We start from the raw sequence: 19,350 nt of genomic DNA on the forward strand, positions 1-19,350 counted from the left end.
CGTTTTAATTCATCCAAGTAAATTCTATAAAAACATAAATTATTATAATTCATATCAAGTATTATAAAAATAATTAAAAGAAAAAAAAATCAGCATAAAAAATACATTTGCTATCGTTCCTGTTCGCAAAGGAAACTCGTAGTTTGAACCTAGAGAAACAGATAGTTTTGCGCGGTTTTTACAAATTTATCAATAAGACAATGCCATTTGCAAAATTTTCAAGAATTCGTGAAGTTAGCAGTGAAGATGACGTATGTAAACTATATCTACATACCAATGTTGTGAAATTGTTCTCTAATTATTTTTGCTATAGCAACATTCGGCGGAAAACCTAATTAGGCCTTCACAAGGCAAGAAATGGAAGACTAAGTCAGTGGGAGAGAAGTCTGCTTATGTTATACTTGAATTGGACGAAGCTCAGAAGATAACTGGCATAGATATTGGCAACGAGCATTCCGCTTTCATTGAAGTTTTGGTTGGAAAATCTTCAGCGGCTCCTGAAGACTTTACAGTAACTTCAATTGTCATATGCATTAGTCCAACAAAATAAGGATATTGATTGCTATTTCAGGAAATTTTAATTACATGCTCATTTATGACACCGATTGAAAGCAAAAACTCAAACAATTCGAATAGGGTAAGATGCTTTGGTACAGAAGCTCTAGTTCCAAGTGTAGCTGAAAAAAATTGGTCTCTTATCAAAATAATTTGCACGCAGCCATTTAACAAACACGTTCAATATGGGCTGTCGTTTATTAAAGTACAAGTGGCACCTAACAACACTACAAAGTCTTCAGGGCTGGTTCCTGGGGCCAAAATTATAGGAACAGAGGTTCAGAGTAAGCCAAGTTCTATACAAATCGGAAAATTTAAATTACGAGAAGATTCACCAGACTCTGAAAATGATGGATCTTCCAGCCTATTCAGTCGGTGGAAAACTAATAAAGATAAGAATGAACAGTCCACGGCTGCTGCCATACGCAATGCAACAAATGTCAGCATCATTAAACAATCCCAAAAAATGCCTGAAAAACCAATAAAAAATAGACACTGCGATACCACAAAAATTGAAATACGGGACCGCAATAGAGATGATCTGATGTTTGGTGCAGCTGACGACACTGAGAATACAGCGAAAGAAGCTCGTCTAGCTAAGGAAATAGACGCCGAAAGAGAAAGGCGAAGGCTTGATGCAAAAAAACAAGAAGAATTAAAGCAAAGAGAGAAAAGGAAATCTCTTGATGCTAGGACACCGCGACTTGTAAGCGATAATAAAAAGGAAAAGGTTGACCAAACGACAAAACCAAATATTAGCTTAAGTGCTGAGTCTAGCACACCTAAGCATGAGTCCGTAAAGAAACGTCCAAGTTCGCCCAATATGAGACCAGCAAAGAAGTGCAAACCTTTGATTGCAAAATATAAGCCATTTAACCAATTACTGAAGGGCGTAGTTTTAGTAATCAGTGGAATTCAGAACCCAGATCGAGCAGATTTAAGAAGCAAGGCTATCGCTTTAGGTGCCAAATACAAGGGAGACTGGGACAATACTTGCACTCATTTAATGTATGTACGGTCCATTTCAATTTATAAAGATTCCTACAAAAGTTTGAATGTCACCCATCTTTAATATCTAATAAATACTATACTTTTACTTTAGATGTGCTTTTAAAAATACACCAAAATATAACCAGGTGAAAGGGAAGGGCAAAATTGTAACACGGTCATGGATAGAAAAATGTTACAATAATAAAAAATACATACCTTGGAGACGATTTGCTCTAGACAGTGCGGAATTAACGAAACCCGAAAGCGATGAGGAGGTACTTGATGAATCATTACAGACTTCGGATAGGGGTAATTGAAACAGAACATACTTATTTAATGTAATTAATATAATTTTTGTTTTAGAAAATGGGACAGGATTAACTAATAAACGTGAATCGGAGGAAAGAAATGAAACATTGTCTCTGTACGATTTAGATGAACATGTATCAAAATCTCAGTCTAAAACGGATGCAATGGTATCTTCTTCCGATAGTGATACTGACGACGATATTAAGCGAATTGAAGAAAGTAAGTCAAAAAATGTTTAAGTGTGGCTAAAGATATTGTAGTTTCCTAATGTACTTACTTTTGTTTTATAGAAAATAAACAGATTGTGGTAAAAGATCCAAAAGCTAGAATACCTACAACTGGAGTTATATCATCGGATGCCATTTATGATGTCTCCACTGATGAAGAATTTTACTTAGAAAACAAACGACAAACATCTACTCATATTATTGTCTAATAATATTGTTAATAAATTCCGGTTACGTTCAGATTGGAAAATTGTATTATTCATTTTACTATTAGGTACTGTCGTTTACTGAAAACCATCTGGTGACATTAGTATTAGCCCTACAGAGTAGGTGTTCTGTAATGCTAATCACCAATAGGTAAATATACAAGATGCTCTGTCAACATTTGAAAATAAATATCATTAATATATCTAAAAAATATAGTGAGTTTCGCGATATTTTCCTTATATTACGTAATTAAAAAATCGAAAAAAATATAAAATTTATTTTGTATATGAAAATAAAAACTACATAAAACAAGTTTATTTCTGTTTATATTAAGTATTTTATATTTATTCGCGTTACACGACCTTCTTTATGAGTGGTTTTAACTTAAAACTTTTAAGTAAGGCGACCAGATTTTGGAAATGAAAATAGATGACATCAAAAATAAAATACTGAATTTACTTGGATTAAACATATATTGCTCTGTTCACGAATCTGCAAGAATCATGAACTAATCGAAATATTTTTTTGGTTTTTCCCTTCATACATTTGAAAAGATAAATTAATAAAAGCTGATATATAATAACGAATCGTAAAACGTTGTCGCTATTTTAAAATCGAAAACAATATCGATTAATAGAAGATTCTTGTAGGTTCTGAAACCGACCAATAGTGTCACGAAACTAAAAATCTAAATGTTTCCATATAATAACCACGTATTCATAAAATAGACGTCAAACAAGTGCGTGTCGCACAACGAAAAAATAATTTTTTCCATTTTTTTCGATCTGTGTGCGCACCGCCAAATCGGTGTGAAAACCGTACCACACACGTCAAACATTGCTTCGATTTACACCGATCGAACGCACATGGTTGACGTGTGAATGGAAAATACAGTCAACGCCCGGTATAGCGGTTGATATATTGTCAGGCCCATTCGTTATATTTTTTATAAGGCTAGCCCATTGTTTTTTGCGCCAGTCAACGCCCGGTTTAACGGTTGATATATTGACAGGCCCATTCGTTATAGCGAAAAATTCATTATATCGCAAAGTTTTTTAAGGTGCAATTTTATTTTAAAATAAAAATGTTAATCCACTTTTCAATGGATTTGTAACAAAAAATATATTAATTAAAGTAATAACATTAATAATGACGTGTTTTTATATTTTTATAAGGCTAGCCCATCATTTTTTGCGCCATTCGTTATACCCAGTAAATAAATTTGGAAAACGTTCGTTATATGCGATAGTCAGTGTATAAAGTCGAGTATTTGCAAAATCTTACTGCACAAAATTCTTTCCGTAAACTCCAGTAAGTTTGTTGTTTTTGAACTGTCAAAGTTACTCTCTCGTTTGAATCTCTTTTACTGGATTTTTGGGTAAACATTTGGTAACAACTGTTACCAAATATCGAGTAAACAGACAGAGCTATTAAAACAAAAATAAACCTTAATAATTTTTTTTCGCAATTTTTTTAATGAATTTATTTTTTGAACTTCTTAAGATGTTATTTATGTGTTAACATTTTTAAATTAAATAAATTCTGCAGAACAATTCTTGTTTTTATTTTCCCTTAAATATTTTTTAAGAGAAATTTTGCCCACCATTGGTATAACACTATGAGGTAACAGCAAGTGTTGTTGTACAACAAACGATACAACCACCACATGGAAATATGTTGTAAGTAACACTAATGTTAACTTCCTCAGAGATGAAGACTTTTGTGTATACGGACTTACATAGAATTCATATCTTTGTATTTTTTAAAATTTAAAAATAAAAAAATCATATCTTTCTGCATCAGACTCCAGTTTAGCTTTCACTGATTTCGCTTGTTGTACTCATTCTTCTCTTTTCCATTATATGCCGCTATTCTAGGCACTAGTCCGCTTCTAGTTACCTCCACATGGATACCCATCCACATTTTTCATCTTCTACAGCTTGCTCATAGTATCTGATTCGCTAAACTGCAGAACTTCGTTTTGTTCCTGCTTATCATAACCCTCTTGTTCTAAATCATGGGTTTTCTCCAGTGGTATTCATACTTTTGCTGGCTAATATTTTGTTATTTTTGATACCACAATTTCTATAAAACCACCATAATTAGAGTGCTCCTCACTCAATAGATTGTCCGATATGTACAATTTAAAGATTTTCATTATCGTTATTACAAAATAGCACAATCTAGTTCATAAGGTTACTTATAATAAAAATGAAAATAATTAATATTAATAATAATTAGTGTAGAAATTAATATAAAAATGTTACTTTTTATGGGTCTAGGAAACAAGTAATATACAATTCATTGTCTTGGAAACCATCAGCTTGCAATATCATTAAAATGGGATTTCACCATAGCTTTTGCAATATCCTTTTGAGTAATAAACCAAATGGACGGGAGCTATGTATTGTAGAACTTAATTTAAATTAGAATTTTGAAATGAAAGGGAAAGTCAGAGAAAAACTTGATTTAAATCACAATTCAATGAATATCTTCTGTTTCCCGATCCCTGCATTTGTCCTAAAATGTACGTGCATTCTATGTACGTGCCGATTAAGAGTCGTCTGCGTACCATTGGACAAATTTATAGAAAACGATTTGATACGCGTTATTCGGTACGCCGCTCTGTTGAAAATTTAATTTCAATCAGACACCCGTTCAAAAACCATATGGAAGCCTATGGCTGCATCTGCCACAATTAAAAAAAAAAAAAACAAAAACGTCAATCAAGTCCAAATTTGATACGTTGTGCAAAATTTCCTGTTAATGGAAAAACATTAGGAGTTTGGTGCATCATTTATGTAAACTCGGACGAAAATATATCGACGCCTCCGAACCATAGTATTATGCTAAGTCGAATTAGCATGTTTTAAAGCTCTTTACGTTTTTTTTACTACGGTCCTTAATTTAAATTCTCTGAAATTTTGGTAATTATCCAAACCAAAGTTATAAGCAAAAATGTACTTAGCATGGTACGTAAGATATAAGAAACTTCCATACTTTGAGAGCTTCCACTGAAAAACTCACTTTTCAGACTTAGCATACTATGGTTCGGAGGCGTCGATATATGGGAGCTATATCTAAATCTGAACGTATCTTCACGAAACTTAGCCAAACATCATTCTAGACTCAATTAATTTTGTGCAAATCGAAAAATATATAGGGTCTTTGGTGCACCATTTACATTAAATCGGACGAAAATATATATGGGAGCTATATCTAAATTTGAACCAATTTTCATGAAACTGAACACACATCATTCAACTCTTAATTCAGTACGCTATGCAAAATTTTGTGCAAATCGAAAGATACATAGTTAATTTGGTGCACCATTTTCTTAAATCGGACAAAAATATATATGGGAGCTATATCTAAATATGAACCGATTTTTACGAAACTTAGCACACATCATTCTAGACTTAAGTCAGTACGCTGTTCCAACTTTTGTGCAAATCGAAAGATATATAAGGACTTTGGTGCACCATTTACCTTAAATCGGACGAAAATATATATGGGAGCTATATCTAAATCTGAACCGAATTTTCAATTTCAATAGGGTTTATCCTTGGGCCAAATAAATGAGCTGTGCCAAATTTCATCCAATTCGAATCATAAATGGGACATGTACTTTGTTTACAATTTAAGGACAATGTATAGACGGACATGCATAAATCGACTTACAAAGTGATTCTATGCATATTCACAAAGACAATACCGAAGTGTATAATATATATACATAATCTAAGACCATGATGAATCAAAAGATGTCCAAATCACACGAGTGGTTTGTAAATTACAGCGACAACAAAACAAGATATTGAAGAAAATTATTTGTTTTTGGTTCGAAAAAATAATGTCATCATATACATACATATATATTTTTTTAAATTTTATACCATGGTACAATTATAAAAGGCAACAGCAAATCCCAGCTGATTTGATTCCACCGTAATACTAGTGTCAATATGAATTTGACAAATTATGTTTTTAAAAATCACCCAACAGGAAAATTGGGAACGCATACAATTTGAAATTGTTCTTTATTAATGTGCTCCCGTATTCAATTTACTCAATCTGCCTGCTGGGAAAGTTTGAGGAAGCAAATCTTTCTTGAAGGAATAACTCGCTATTCCCAGAATTTTCATATGTGTTACACATATACATATATGGCAATGGCTCAATTAAAGGAAAGATGTGGAAGCATTAGAAATATAAATTAGATAGATTTTCATTCATGTTTTCCAATTTTTATTTTGACGATTCGAAAATATTTCATTTTCAAAATAAAAATAAGTTGATGATAATTTGTTTGTTTACAGTTTTCTGTCAAATGAGTTGACACTAGTAGAACTTTCAACAACAAATTTCCATGTGGTTGTTGTATCGTTTTCTGTACAACAGCACTTGCTGTTACCTTTTATTATTATACCATGATTTTATACAAAAAAATTCAGAAAAAATGTTAGGGTATATAAAAATAATCACTTCTTGTGTATAAGTATACACTTCCGATAAATCTTTGGGTTTATAAATAGAAATTTTGCGAAATTTAATTTGACGCCTAAGATGTACTAGATGTTGCACTGAAGCACCCAAAACTCGTAAAACGCGAATAATTTCCGAAAAGTCCATATGCGTTTACTGCGCATACGATTTCGGTGTGCACCCTAAAAAATATATCGATGTATACCTATTTCAATGCGTTCCATTAAGAACCATGGATGACCCAGCTCACACCATTTTTGAGATAAACTGGGTACATCTCTCTTTCTGCTGAGGTTTTTAAAGTTCTGTTTTCGCTAAAGTTCAAAATCCATATAAAGTCATTTATTGAAATGGAAATGCAATTAAATCCGCGATATTCAAAAACATTTATTGCCAAATTTCGCGGAAACTGGATTTCCGCCGTTCTTGTACATGGATTTTTAACGAATAAGATTTTATTTCATCCATATTATTCAATTGACAGATCTAAAAATGTGGCCCCAAAAAAATGTTTTTTTTTTAGAAATTTGATCGCACAATATGTTCACCTTTGGATGAGTTTTACTCTGAAGCTGTGCATACTACATACACAAAATATATATCAAATTACTCAGATTTGCGACTACAATAATCTTATAATCGATTTTTAGAAATTCCTGTTTACGTTTATTAAAGCTAGAAGTAAAATTCAAAAAAAAAAAAAAAAAAAAACACTCAAAATTGAGCTTCAAATTGTCAGCATCATTTAAAGTTAGATACAGTGACAGTTTTGAAAAATGATACATAAGAGACGTAAGCCCCATTTTGATGGTTTTACTTTGATACGAAGACTATGAAATGAGTGGCTTAGTCGCAAATCTTTGAAAAGGTTTCATACTAGCAGTTTTAAGTCTTTTTAATAGCTTTAATAGCTGCGAATTTTCTAAATGGGTTAAAAAATCTTTAATTGCAGAAAAATATCTGTTATGGTGGGCTTTACTTTACTTAGCTGGCTTGTTACAGAACGGTTGTTCCATAAGCCGAGCTTAAAAAAGATTTCCACCAATTTGGAAGACCACGTTCCAAGATGTTGTTTTCTACTTGGTCTTTACATCTAATTCGTGACCTTCCCCTTCTACGGGAACCATCAGTAGGCTCATTTTTATATGCCTTTTGAGCTGGGGCATTTTCATTCATCCGCACAACATGACCTAGCCACCGTAGCCGCTGCAGCTCAATACGACTGACTATGTCGATGTCCACGTATAAATTGTAAAGCTCGTGGTTCAATCGACGCCGATATTCACCGTCGACGCAGATCGGCCCGTAGATCTTTCGGAGAATTTTTCTCTCAAACAGCCCAAGAGCTGCCTCATGTGCTTGCGCAAGTACCCATGCTTCTGATATAATATATAAGGTATATAATGTTTTAACTACTTCGAAGCTGTAGTTCTCAAGTTCCACAGTTGGTCCGAGTCTACTGGACGTCTTACGCGTTGATACCATCAGCTTGGTCTTCTCGACGTTTACTGTCAGACCCACTTTGGCAGACTCCTTTTCAATTTGTTCAAAGGTGGCTGTTACCGCTCGCAATGTTCGACCCATTATATCGATGTCATCGGGGTAGGCGAGTAACATGTGTTGTTTGGTGTTCAGAGTGCCATTTCTGTTCACCTTTGCGTCTCGTATGACCGTTTCCAGTAAGATGTTAAAAAGATCACACGACAAACTGTCACCTTGTCTGAATAATCCACGTTCGGTTTTGAAGGGCTCCGATAGGTCCTTTCCTACTTTAACTGCTGACCTTGTGTCACTTAAAGTTATCCTGCATAGCCGTATTAATTTTGCAGGAATGCCGAACGAAGACATGGCTTTAAACACCTCTGAGCGGATAGGGCTGTCGAATGCGGCTTTATAGTCGACAAATAGGTGGTATGTGTCGATGTGTTTTTCGTGGGTCTTTTCCAGGATTTGGCGCAGAGTGAAAATCTGGTCAATGGTGGATTTGCCAGGTCTAAAGCCGCATTGGTATGGTCCGATGATGTCATTGACCATTGGCTTCAATCGTTCACACAGCACACTGGATAGCACTTTATATGCAATGGGAACTCAATGCAAAATATTCTGTCATTATCTTTCATTCTCATGATTTTCAGTAATACGGAGTGATTTGAAAGGACATTGCAATATTTTGGCAAAATTGGCAATATTGCTCATATATATATATATATATGGGACGTTACAAAATTACGCAACGTGTATATGATTTTTATGCGCATCAAATTTCAGTAATATCCTAAAATATTGTGCCAATCGGCAAATTTTGGGTCTTTGGTGTACCATTTACTTAAAAATATATGGAAGCTATATCCAAATCTGATTTTACCCAATTTCAGTAAATGAAAATTTCATATGATTGGGATCATAAATGCACCCTATACCTTGTTTATAATTTAACATAGACAGACGGACGGATATGCATAAGTCGATTCAGAAAGTAATTCTATGCAACAAAACGAACGATAGCTTTCGAAAAACATGATTTTCATTCGAAATAGAAAAAAAGGCTGTAAATGAAAAACAATTTTTGCTTTCAATTGAAAATGGGTGTGATTTCGATTCGTTTAGTGTATATCTCATGAAAGTGATTACCGTGACTTCTTGATTCGCAAGATTTTATTATATGCATGCCCCATTTAAGTGACGTTGAATCCTGCGTGATTCTAGTTTTTTTTAACTTCCCGAATCCCACGAGCTCAGCCATTCTCAAATGCATGCAATAAAACGGCAGATATAGGAACTATGAAAGTAGGAAAATCTGCAAAATTGTATTTAGACAATTCTCGGTATATAAAAAATTTGAATATATTTAATTTGTATTTGATATACAAATTTTCTCATTACAGTGTTCGTATAAATACTCCTCCGAAACGGCTTGACCGATTTTGGTAACATTTTGTATTTGGTAACATTTTGTAATCTGTAGGTATAAAAATAGTTTGTAAGCTATTTGTTATCGCCAAAAGTGGATGAGGTCGGGGGCCTCCTACACATCTCTAGTTTAAAAACCCTCTAATTTGGATACGGCTAAACCTATCGGTGGAACAGCCAGATCAGATAAACTAATTAATTTTTTTATTCCCAGTTATCATATAATAATACACCATTTTAAAAATTTTGAATTTTAGAATGCAATCGCGACCGCCTGAAAGCTTATGATGGTAGAAGAAAAACATAGGTTTACGTTTTTCGAATTGCGGTGGATTTCAAAATAATACGTATAAGATTGTTTTTCTGCTTGAACATTGCTATATTTTCAAAACATGAATCAAACTTACAAAACACAAATGGGAGACACCACGAACCTCAAAATACTGTTGCCATATGACATCATATCTATGTGAACAATAATGGGAAAACTACCAACATTCGCCTCTCATTGGTGTTTCGACACAACAACAGTGTCAGTTAACTACATCGATTCTAAGGCACAACATTGTTTGTTCTGCTAGTATTAACATAACATTAACATTCGCCTCTCATTGGTGTTTCGACACAACAACAGTGTCAGTTAACTACATCGATTCTAAGGCACAACATTGTTTGTTCTGCTAGTATTAAGAGACTAACGGTTACACCATTACATCCAATAAAATACACATGGACTACATAGTAAGTAAAATCGAATATTATATAAATATAATTTGAAATGGTGTTATACTTTAATAATAGACTACTTACAAATAATTATATCAAATAATATTTCAATATTTTTTATATTACATACTTTGCAATGAGTCATCAACTACGTTTTCTTTTTTCATATGGTACAGCCGACACCAACCGTAGTGGCCGCCAACCCCTTCGATGCGGGAGCCGACAGCCAAGCTTTGCGTGCTGCAATGAAGGGTATGGGCACGGATGAACAGGAAATTATTGACATTCTTACTGCACGCAATAATGTTCAAATGCAACAAATCAAAGCGAGATATGAAGAAGATTTTGATAGGGATTTAATCGATGACTTGAAGAGCGAACTGGGTGGAGCATTTGAAGACGTTGTGGTAGCTCTCATGACACCATCCACTGAGTACTTATGTAAACAGTTGCATGAGTGCATGGCAGGAATAGGAACCGATGAAGAAACTCTCGTCGAAATTCTGTGTTCCAAATCTAATGAGGAAATACATGAAATTGCGACAGTATACGAGACTATGTATGATCGACCGCTAGCTGAGCATATGTGCGGAGAAACTTCAGGTCATTTCAGGCGGCTTTTAACCCTCATCGTGACAGGCGTTCGTGATGCCAAAGGAATAGTTGATGTCGATATGGCAAAAGAACAAGCCGCAGAGCTGTATGCAGCAGGAGAAGGGAAATTGGGGACCGATGAAGAAGTATTTAATCGTATAATGTCTCACGCCAGTTTTGATCAATTACGTTTAGTTTTTGAGGAATATAAGCATTTAACAGGTCTAACAATAGAGCAAGCAATTAAGCATGAAATGGAGGATGATCTACATGATGCCATGATGGCTATTGGTATGTTTGATGCCTTTGATATATTGAAATAATTAATTACTAATTGTTTGTTAGTCGAATGTGTACAGTCACCAGCTGCATTCTTCGCAAATAGACTTTATAAAGCAATGGATGGCGCTGGAACAGATGATAGTCCTTTAATACGCATAATCGTCTCTCGTTCTGAGATTGATTTGGATACAATAAAACGGGAGTTTGAACGAATTTACAACAGGACTTTACACAGTGTCATTACGGTAAGTTGCATCTACAATGTATTTATATAAAATAACATAACAATTCATGACCAAAATTTTGTAACAAATATGACTTCATCCTCATGTACAACATATACCTTAATAGCGGACGGTGAAACTATACATATGCCAAGTTGTCGATTAATAGCTTTGTCAGGTTATTTTTACTGCAAATTTTAATTAATATGTTTTATTCTGAGATTGATGCAATTATTCCCTTGTAAGAAAAAAAAAACAAAACAATAAACACTCATAATCCAGCAAAAATCACGTAATTTCAATAAAAGTAAATTGAATGAATTGTGAATTAATTGACGATTATGGCCAAAGAGCCATGATCGCCTTTGGCTAGACTAGGATCTTATTAATTTCAATTAAAATGCTTAAAATGTATTTTTTAACTCATTAAAGAATAAAATTCCCAAAATAGAAAATATTTTTGACATGGGTCAAAAAAATAAAAAAGCAGTATAAAGTTCATAGCTTTCTAAAAGAAATTTTCCCAGTAACACACCGTCATATTTTCTATCTCAGTTCGCTCTTTTAAGTAAAATTTGGTAAAGATTGTTACCAAATATGGACATACAGACATACCTAATGGGGTGGTCTTATAAAGGGCCCCACACACTATAGGGCATGCATGAAAGCATTTGAAGTAGTACTAGTATTTTTGTGTCAGTTTGGGAATGTATGTGTGTGAATTTCATGCAGTATGAAAATCAAAATAGTTTTGATTTTGAAAACGAACCCCTTTCAATCCGATGAACTTATGGCCCCCACACACAGTATAGTGTGTGGGGCCATAAGACTATATACATATATAATATACATTATGGCACAAAAATAGGACATATAGTTTTAATTAGGAACTAATCGAAACTGAAATTAAATAAAAAACACATACAGGCCGTTTTAGGTTAATTTTTTGTTTAACTAATACCTACGATAAATTTATATACATAAATTATATGTATTTGTAGAAGTTTGTTATCATATCTGAGATTATTTAGACCTTATAGCCAATTTCATTATTTTGAAATGCAGAAGATTTGTTGTTACGAAACAAATCATTATTACCTAAATAAACCCATTATGACTTATAAAAATCAAATATGACTTAAATAATATATTATTAGCGAACATTTATAGTTGATCTATGCCTATTTTATTGACAGAAAATCGAATTGAAGTATCGAAACAAATCTATTTACAATACGTCTTTGATTAAAACAAATTATATTTTAATTGGCTACACCACATTACCCATTTTACATTTGGTCTATATTTAATGTGAATATTATTTCATATATGTTCATATTTTATGATGACTACAAATGATATGCAGAATGTAAGTACAGACTTTTAATATACCAAGGTATATTAAATAAGGTGCATATTATTATCTGTTCATTTTTTTGTAAAATATTTATCGTAAGTTTCATCTTAAACGAGACATGAAAGAACGTAAGGTCATATTGCTTAATTTAGCCATTCGGTTAAATTGTAACACATATCGGTTCAAAAGAAAAATTTAACCACTATTTTGTGTTTGAACATTGTGCAGCAATGTTCATTAAGGTTATACAGTAAGGTCAGCTGATGGCTTCATTGTCCTTTCAAATGAATGAATATGACATTTTATGCCAACGTTACTGATGGGGTAAAAATATATAAATGTTGTCTAATACAGATAATTTATTTTCTCAGCATTAATAATAAAGGCTCGAACCTACTTCAATGCATTGCGTAAAAAAATACCCAGCTTCTCGCCATTATGAGAGTTGTTAAAGGTCCGTATTACCCAAATACACAAGGACATGGGTGTTAATTGCATACGGCGAGAATGGATAAAAACATTTTTGTAATATTACTTTTATAGAAACACACATTTTTCAATGACTGGAATTCAATTTTCAAAAAAAAAAAAAAATGAAATACTCATTGTCAGTGTTGAAAATGTACAACATTGTCTATTGATACGCAATGTATATTTGGTAACATTCATTGAAATACATGATTTAAACTTTTGAGGTGATTAAAATCGTACGCATACAATGTGCTCACCCAAAAATTTAGACACAGGCCTACAAATTATATTTTTAGTAGAGTTCAAAGTAACGAAAATTTTGATATCAGCTACCCTCACTGGATAACCTAATATATAACCATAATATTGTTATTTATCATGCATCCACTTTATATTAATATACCTTGACTATAAATATACCTTGACTTATACTAAAGATTTATATATAGTACTGAATAATAATTGAATTCTAATATAAGATTAATTTTATTACAGAATGAGACTTCTGGCGACTATACAAAGATATTGACAGCTTTAATTGGCGGAGCCTAACGGAATTTTCCCGGTATTGTTTATCGAAAATAAACAAACTGTTGTATATTGTTCAATAAATTTTACATTTTTTCATATGTTGGTTAGAATAGAAAACGCCGCCCGAGAACAATACTGGCAAGATGTTGCCAACAAGAAAATAAATAATAATAAAATAAACCTAAAATATTTAATGAAAACGTGCAATTAAATTTAGAATGATGAATATTGCTGTTGTTGACCTGGCAATTTTTAATACTTTTGGTCATCAAAGACAAATGTTTTAGTTTAGATTTAATTTTCCGATACTTCGATTGTCATTGGTAATGATCTTCATGGATCTATTTATAAAAATACAATTCTTACAATATATATACTAGCATAGCCCCGCTACGACGTTAGCGGATCTTTATATAGTTAAAAGAAATAAACATTAGTTTACCTACACAATATGCTTGTAAGTATAAATTTGAAACATTTCGATTAATGATAGGTCCTATATCTTAAATTTTTTAAGAAAATCTCAGATCTTACTCCGCATTTCTTTCGAACAAAAACGTTGATGCTTCTATCCTACTAAATCGAGTACAACTTACTTATATTTGTATTTTCTGAAAGTGTACTATTCTCTCGATCCTCCCGATGAACCAATGTAAATAGTACAATAATACGTTTTTAAACTTCGATCATTTAATACTAATGGTAAAATATGTAGTACGTTTTAGTACTTATGTACCCTTATATCACGAATTTGTAATAAAATATTTTGCACACCTCATCATTTATTATATAGAGACCTGCCTGTATAGAGAAGATTTCTATTAAAATTGCAGAATTTTAGTATATTTGGTGCGTTATATGTTAGAAAATCCTCATGTGCAAAAATGTCGGTATTTTTTGTATATCCTCGACATAAAGATCCCACCCATTATTCATTACATCGGAAGTCGCTGCAGTATACTATATTTCCAGTGTTGTTGGAAACATCACTGGAAATATATATCAGTACTGTTATGATAGAAATTTTAGAGACATTTGCGTTTAAAGTTGACAACAATATAGTACTTGTGTTGTTCAGCGACTTGTTTGCATAGTTTCACTTATTTGGATATGAAGTCTCGTCCAATTTTCACTACGTCGGAAGTTTAAACCAAAATTCACATAATCATGCGCTATAACAAAGATTTCATGTAACTGTCAGTAATTTTTCGAAATAGGAACGTTTGATTCGTCATAGTCAAAGATAAATACTAAAATTCGGATATCTGTCTCTAACCTTTCCTTTTTATTACTTGTTAGTACAAATTTTGAAAAAAATACCTTTTTGAATTTGTTATAGCTTAATATACAGTAGCGTGCAAAACCGATCACATGTTTTGCAGATTTGGCAGTTAAGCTCTGTAACAATATTTAAAGTCAATCAAATTAAATGAAACTTATGTTATATTTCATTTAATTCATTATAATAATATTAAAACTGAAATCAACTTAAAATGTATACATATTCGGGATAATTTATTATAAACTTAAGAGGAACTCCATGTGCTCAGTTTTGCATGTTTCGCATATAATTGTTGTTTCTTAAGGAGCTCTCTTGTATTTTCCAAAGCGTTTTTTCAAAATGGACCACAAATTCTCAATTGGATTGAGATCGGGTGATTGTGCGGGCCACTCCATAAGCTTAAATGTTTGTTGGGAAAACCACTCTTTTACTATTTTGGCGGTGTGTTTCGGGTCTCCATCCTGTTGGAAAATGACTTGCTCCTCCGTGTATGGACTAGATTGTACGAAGTCTGGTAAATTTGACTTCAAAATATCCAGGTAGTCCTCCTTCTTCATTATCCCACTTATTTTAACAATTGGTCCAATATTATGCCACGTAAAACAGCCCCACACCATCGAACTACCTCCACCATGTTTCACGTGATGCCTTTGGATGGTTTCTTTGGGATGACGCCAGTAGTAACTTATTCCGTCTGATTGAAATCGGTTTATTTTTACTTCGTCCGACCAATCGCCTCGCCTCCAATCCTCAACACTCCAATTCGCATGTTTCTTGCGGAATGCTAAATGAGCTTTAACATTTTTAGCGGACAAAGCCGATTTCTTCTTCTTTACTGCTGATAGCAATCCAATTCTATGCAACGCTCTACGGGCGGTCCACTCGCTTACATTCTTATTTAATGCATCTGCAGCTTGTTTAAGTGTTAAAGAACTATCTTTTCTCATTTCTCGTTCCATTAAGCGGGCATCCGCGTCAGAAAGTTGTCTCGGTCGACCTCCAACATTTGGCGCTCGCACAATATTTTTTTCTTTTCTGGACTTTAACTACAGTGCTTTGACCAATATTCAATTTTTCGGCTATTTCTCTGGTGGAATGCCCTTTTTCCGTTAAAACCAAAACACTATTTTCTAGTTCTATGCTAAGTTTTTCATTTTTTATTAAATGATAATTTTATTAAATCGATCACTTTCAACACGGGTTAAGAACTAATATCAAAGTAAAATACCAAACTAATATAAAGAGTAAATACGAAGGAGAGATCAACAAAAGCAAGAGAGACCAATAACGGTATATATTTGTTTACATTTCTACATTAACTTTCTGCTTTTTGAATAAATGCGAAACGTGCAAAACTGAACATATGTGATGTCTCTCATGTTTATTACATAGTATCCTGCACAACCTGGTTATACTAAATAATCTTGTATGCCATTTGTTTTGTTTCTAGTAATGAGTCAACAAAATTTCATTTCATTTAATTGCGTACAAATATTTTTACAGAGCTTAATATCCAAAATCGCAGAAGGTGTGATCGGTTTTGCACGTTACTGTACATACGAAATTTCAGGACTACTACTCGTTCTGTCGTATACAATATTTAGTACTTTAAATACAAATGTCAAATAAAATTGCGAATTTCTGGAAATTATTTATTTATAACGGTTTGTATAGTTCCAGATAAGTATTTAATGACAGGTTACTTTCCTTATCCGTTCTACCGTACACAATATTATATGTGTTTTTTCCAATATATAAGTGTTGGAAATTGTTGTACTCTATAGGTTTGTTCCCGTACTTTTTGATAGTAAAGCTAGTAAAAGAGCGAACTATCAAAAATTACTCTCACATACAAGATTTGCGCAAAAAGTAAAGGAACGAAAAATAGTTAAAACATGAAGAAACGTCAAAATCAAAAATTTCATTTGTTAAGGACAAAAAAAAAAAGACTACAGAAACCTAATGCACAAAAAAACAAAAAGTTAAACGGCGTCCATTGCGTGATTTTGATAATATAAATATTTTTTTTTATTTGTATAATTTAGAGGAAAGCCTTATCGAATATTTGGAAGTGGAGTTTCCGACGACTCCGAGCCCGGAAAGGCTTACATGGCTGGACGCTCCCATAATGTTAATGCTATTGAAATTGGTAGATATTTTGCGAACTAGAACAACAAGATATGGAACAAGTCAAGTTTAGGGGCTCCATTCGGATCATTTTGAAATGATTACCGTAAGTAGCCCTCCTTGTGCGGATTACAGTGATATACATTTCCCGAGATATTGGCCTTGGAATTTCGGAACATATTTTGTTTAAAACAACCCTTTTTCTATTGCCACCAAAGCAATAAGGGTATTATTAAAAGTTTATACCTGGTATTTTTAGAGAACTTAAGAATAAAACATTCACATATGGACAGGCTCATACATGGCTACGCAATATATTCTTCATCTAGTTATATAACACAAACCATAACCTTTAAAATGATACGGCTAATTAAAACAACATACTCTCCGAACTTTCAAGGCCCATATCTCGGGAAGTATGCATTTCTCCCCATATCACTGTAATCAGTTCACCGAGGACTACTTACTGTAAAAATGTCAAAGCGATCCAAGTGGAGCCCCTAAACTTACACAAAGATATTTTGGATATTTTGATACGATTGACCAACCCAAGTCTTCATTCTATAGTATCTTCATCTGAATCTTCTGTCAGCCATTCATCTTCATTCAAAAGAGAATAAAAAAACTGTTTGTCCATTTTTAAATTTCTTATTTGCTTTTTTTATTTTTTTATTTAGCAAATGTGTGTGCGTTGAAGCCCTAACTTTCATATGCTTTATTTCGGACTGTATATCTCTGGCAATCAAATGTCAAATTCATAATTTACTACATTTACTATTTCGTGCTAGGCCAAATTGGTCTTGCAGAAAATAGGAGAAGAGAACGCCATTTTGGTTTTAACTCTCTTAAATTTAACTTCAATTTTTCCTACTTTTCGGCGTAAGGAAACGCTTTTCTAGCAACAATTGCAAAACTAGTACAATATAGTACTATATTGCAGGTTTGGGAACACAGCTTATATTTATATTTATATTTTTAGTTTTTATCATTTACTGTGGTAAACTATTTAATTTTACCGAATATATTTATTTTTCCCATTGAATTTTATTTTTTTAGCACTTTTTATCACCACATTACTACTAATTTCTAAAAATATTTTATGCATAGTATTCTATTTGTGATAGTTAAAGTTATATACGAAGTTTCACATTTCTATTACTATCGGTACATTTTAGTACTAATTGCAAAAGATATGTTTGCCCACCATTCTATTTGTAATAGCTTAAGTTACCTATCCAATTTCAGATATATTTTCCTACCTGTTCCATCGTAGTATAATATTTAGTACATTTTAGTACCTCTAGTACTAATTACCTTTAGTACTAATTTGTCCACACATTCCGATTCGCTTATAATGGACAAAGCTGTATACCAAATTTCAGAGTTATATTTCCAACCGTTCCGGCGTAATGCAGTTTTAGTACTTTTTAGTACTAATTTCCAGCAAATATTTTTGCACGTCGTTCTTGCTTTAATAGCTCAAGCTACATACAAAGTTTCAGATATGTCTGGGCGTTGATGATCAGTCAGTCACTTATAACGCAACTCTTTTATATATATAGATAATCGGCTGTACTGATTTTGGTGATTCGTTAGAATGTTATTTGATATGGTAATATCTAAACATAATAGCGATTTTTTGTAAAATATTTCGTAATTTCACACATAATGCTTGAAAATTTCTTTTTTAAAATGATTAATGAATACAATTCATAAAATAAACAATATGTTTTTTATTTCGGTCAAATTCAAAATTAACGACTGATTGAATGAAGTACATCGAATTGTTCTGGATAAATCTTACTAGAAGAAATTTACCCAGTAGCATTCAGTATGTTCTCCGCGTGAAACTGTCAAAGTAGCTCTCTCTTTACGCTCTATTTTACTGGACTTTGGTAAAACAGTAACAGTAAACATCCAGTAACATTTGGTCACAATTGTTACCAAATGTCGCGTAAACAGACACAGCTATTATGAAGCATATTTGCATTTTTACGAATTTTGTATCAAACTTATATCGTTGCATCATGTGGTTTTTTTTAACATTTTGGCTGAAAATATTTAGTGAATCAT

The 19,350-nt window shown here is 32.8% G+C and overlaps 2 protein-coding genes across 2 annotated transcripts; both read left to right on the forward strand.

Annotated features, from left to right (window-relative positions):
* The first annotated feature begins 200 nt into the window (after nucleotides 1-200).
* On the forward strand, nucleotides 201-2,290 carry LOC133325205 (DNA repair protein XRCC1-like). Its single transcript, XM_061533986.1, has 6 exons — nucleotides 201-251; nucleotides 314-511; nucleotides 572-1,563; nucleotides 1,658-1,854; nucleotides 1,909-2,073; nucleotides 2,145-2,290. Exons 1-6 carry the CDS (start codon nucleotides 201-203, stop codon nucleotides 2,288-2,290), a joined length of 1,749 nt encoding a protein of 582 aa, XP_061389970.1.
* Nucleotides 2,291-10,576: 8,286 nt separating this feature from the next.
* Nucleotides 10,577-13,889, forward strand: LOC133325206 (annexin B10-like). Its single transcript, XM_061533988.1, has 3 exons — nucleotides 10,577-11,294; nucleotides 11,349-11,530; nucleotides 13,833-13,889. The coding sequence occupies exons 1-3, from the start codon at nucleotides 10,577-10,579 to the stop codon at nucleotides 13,887-13,889; spliced, it is 957 nt and encodes a 318-aa protein (XP_061389972.1).
* Nucleotides 13,890-19,350: the final 5,461 nt, after the last annotated feature.

The sequence above is a fragment of the Musca vetustissima genome, unplaced genomic scaffold (genome assembly GCF_032173495.1).
Source record: "Musca vetustissima isolate MV318-11 ecotype Yass unplaced genomic scaffold, APGP_CSIRO_Mvet_v1 utg718, whole genome shotgun sequence".
In the NCBI taxonomy this organism is placed as follows: Eukaryota; Metazoa; Arthropoda; class Insecta; order Diptera; family Muscidae; genus Musca; species Musca vetustissima.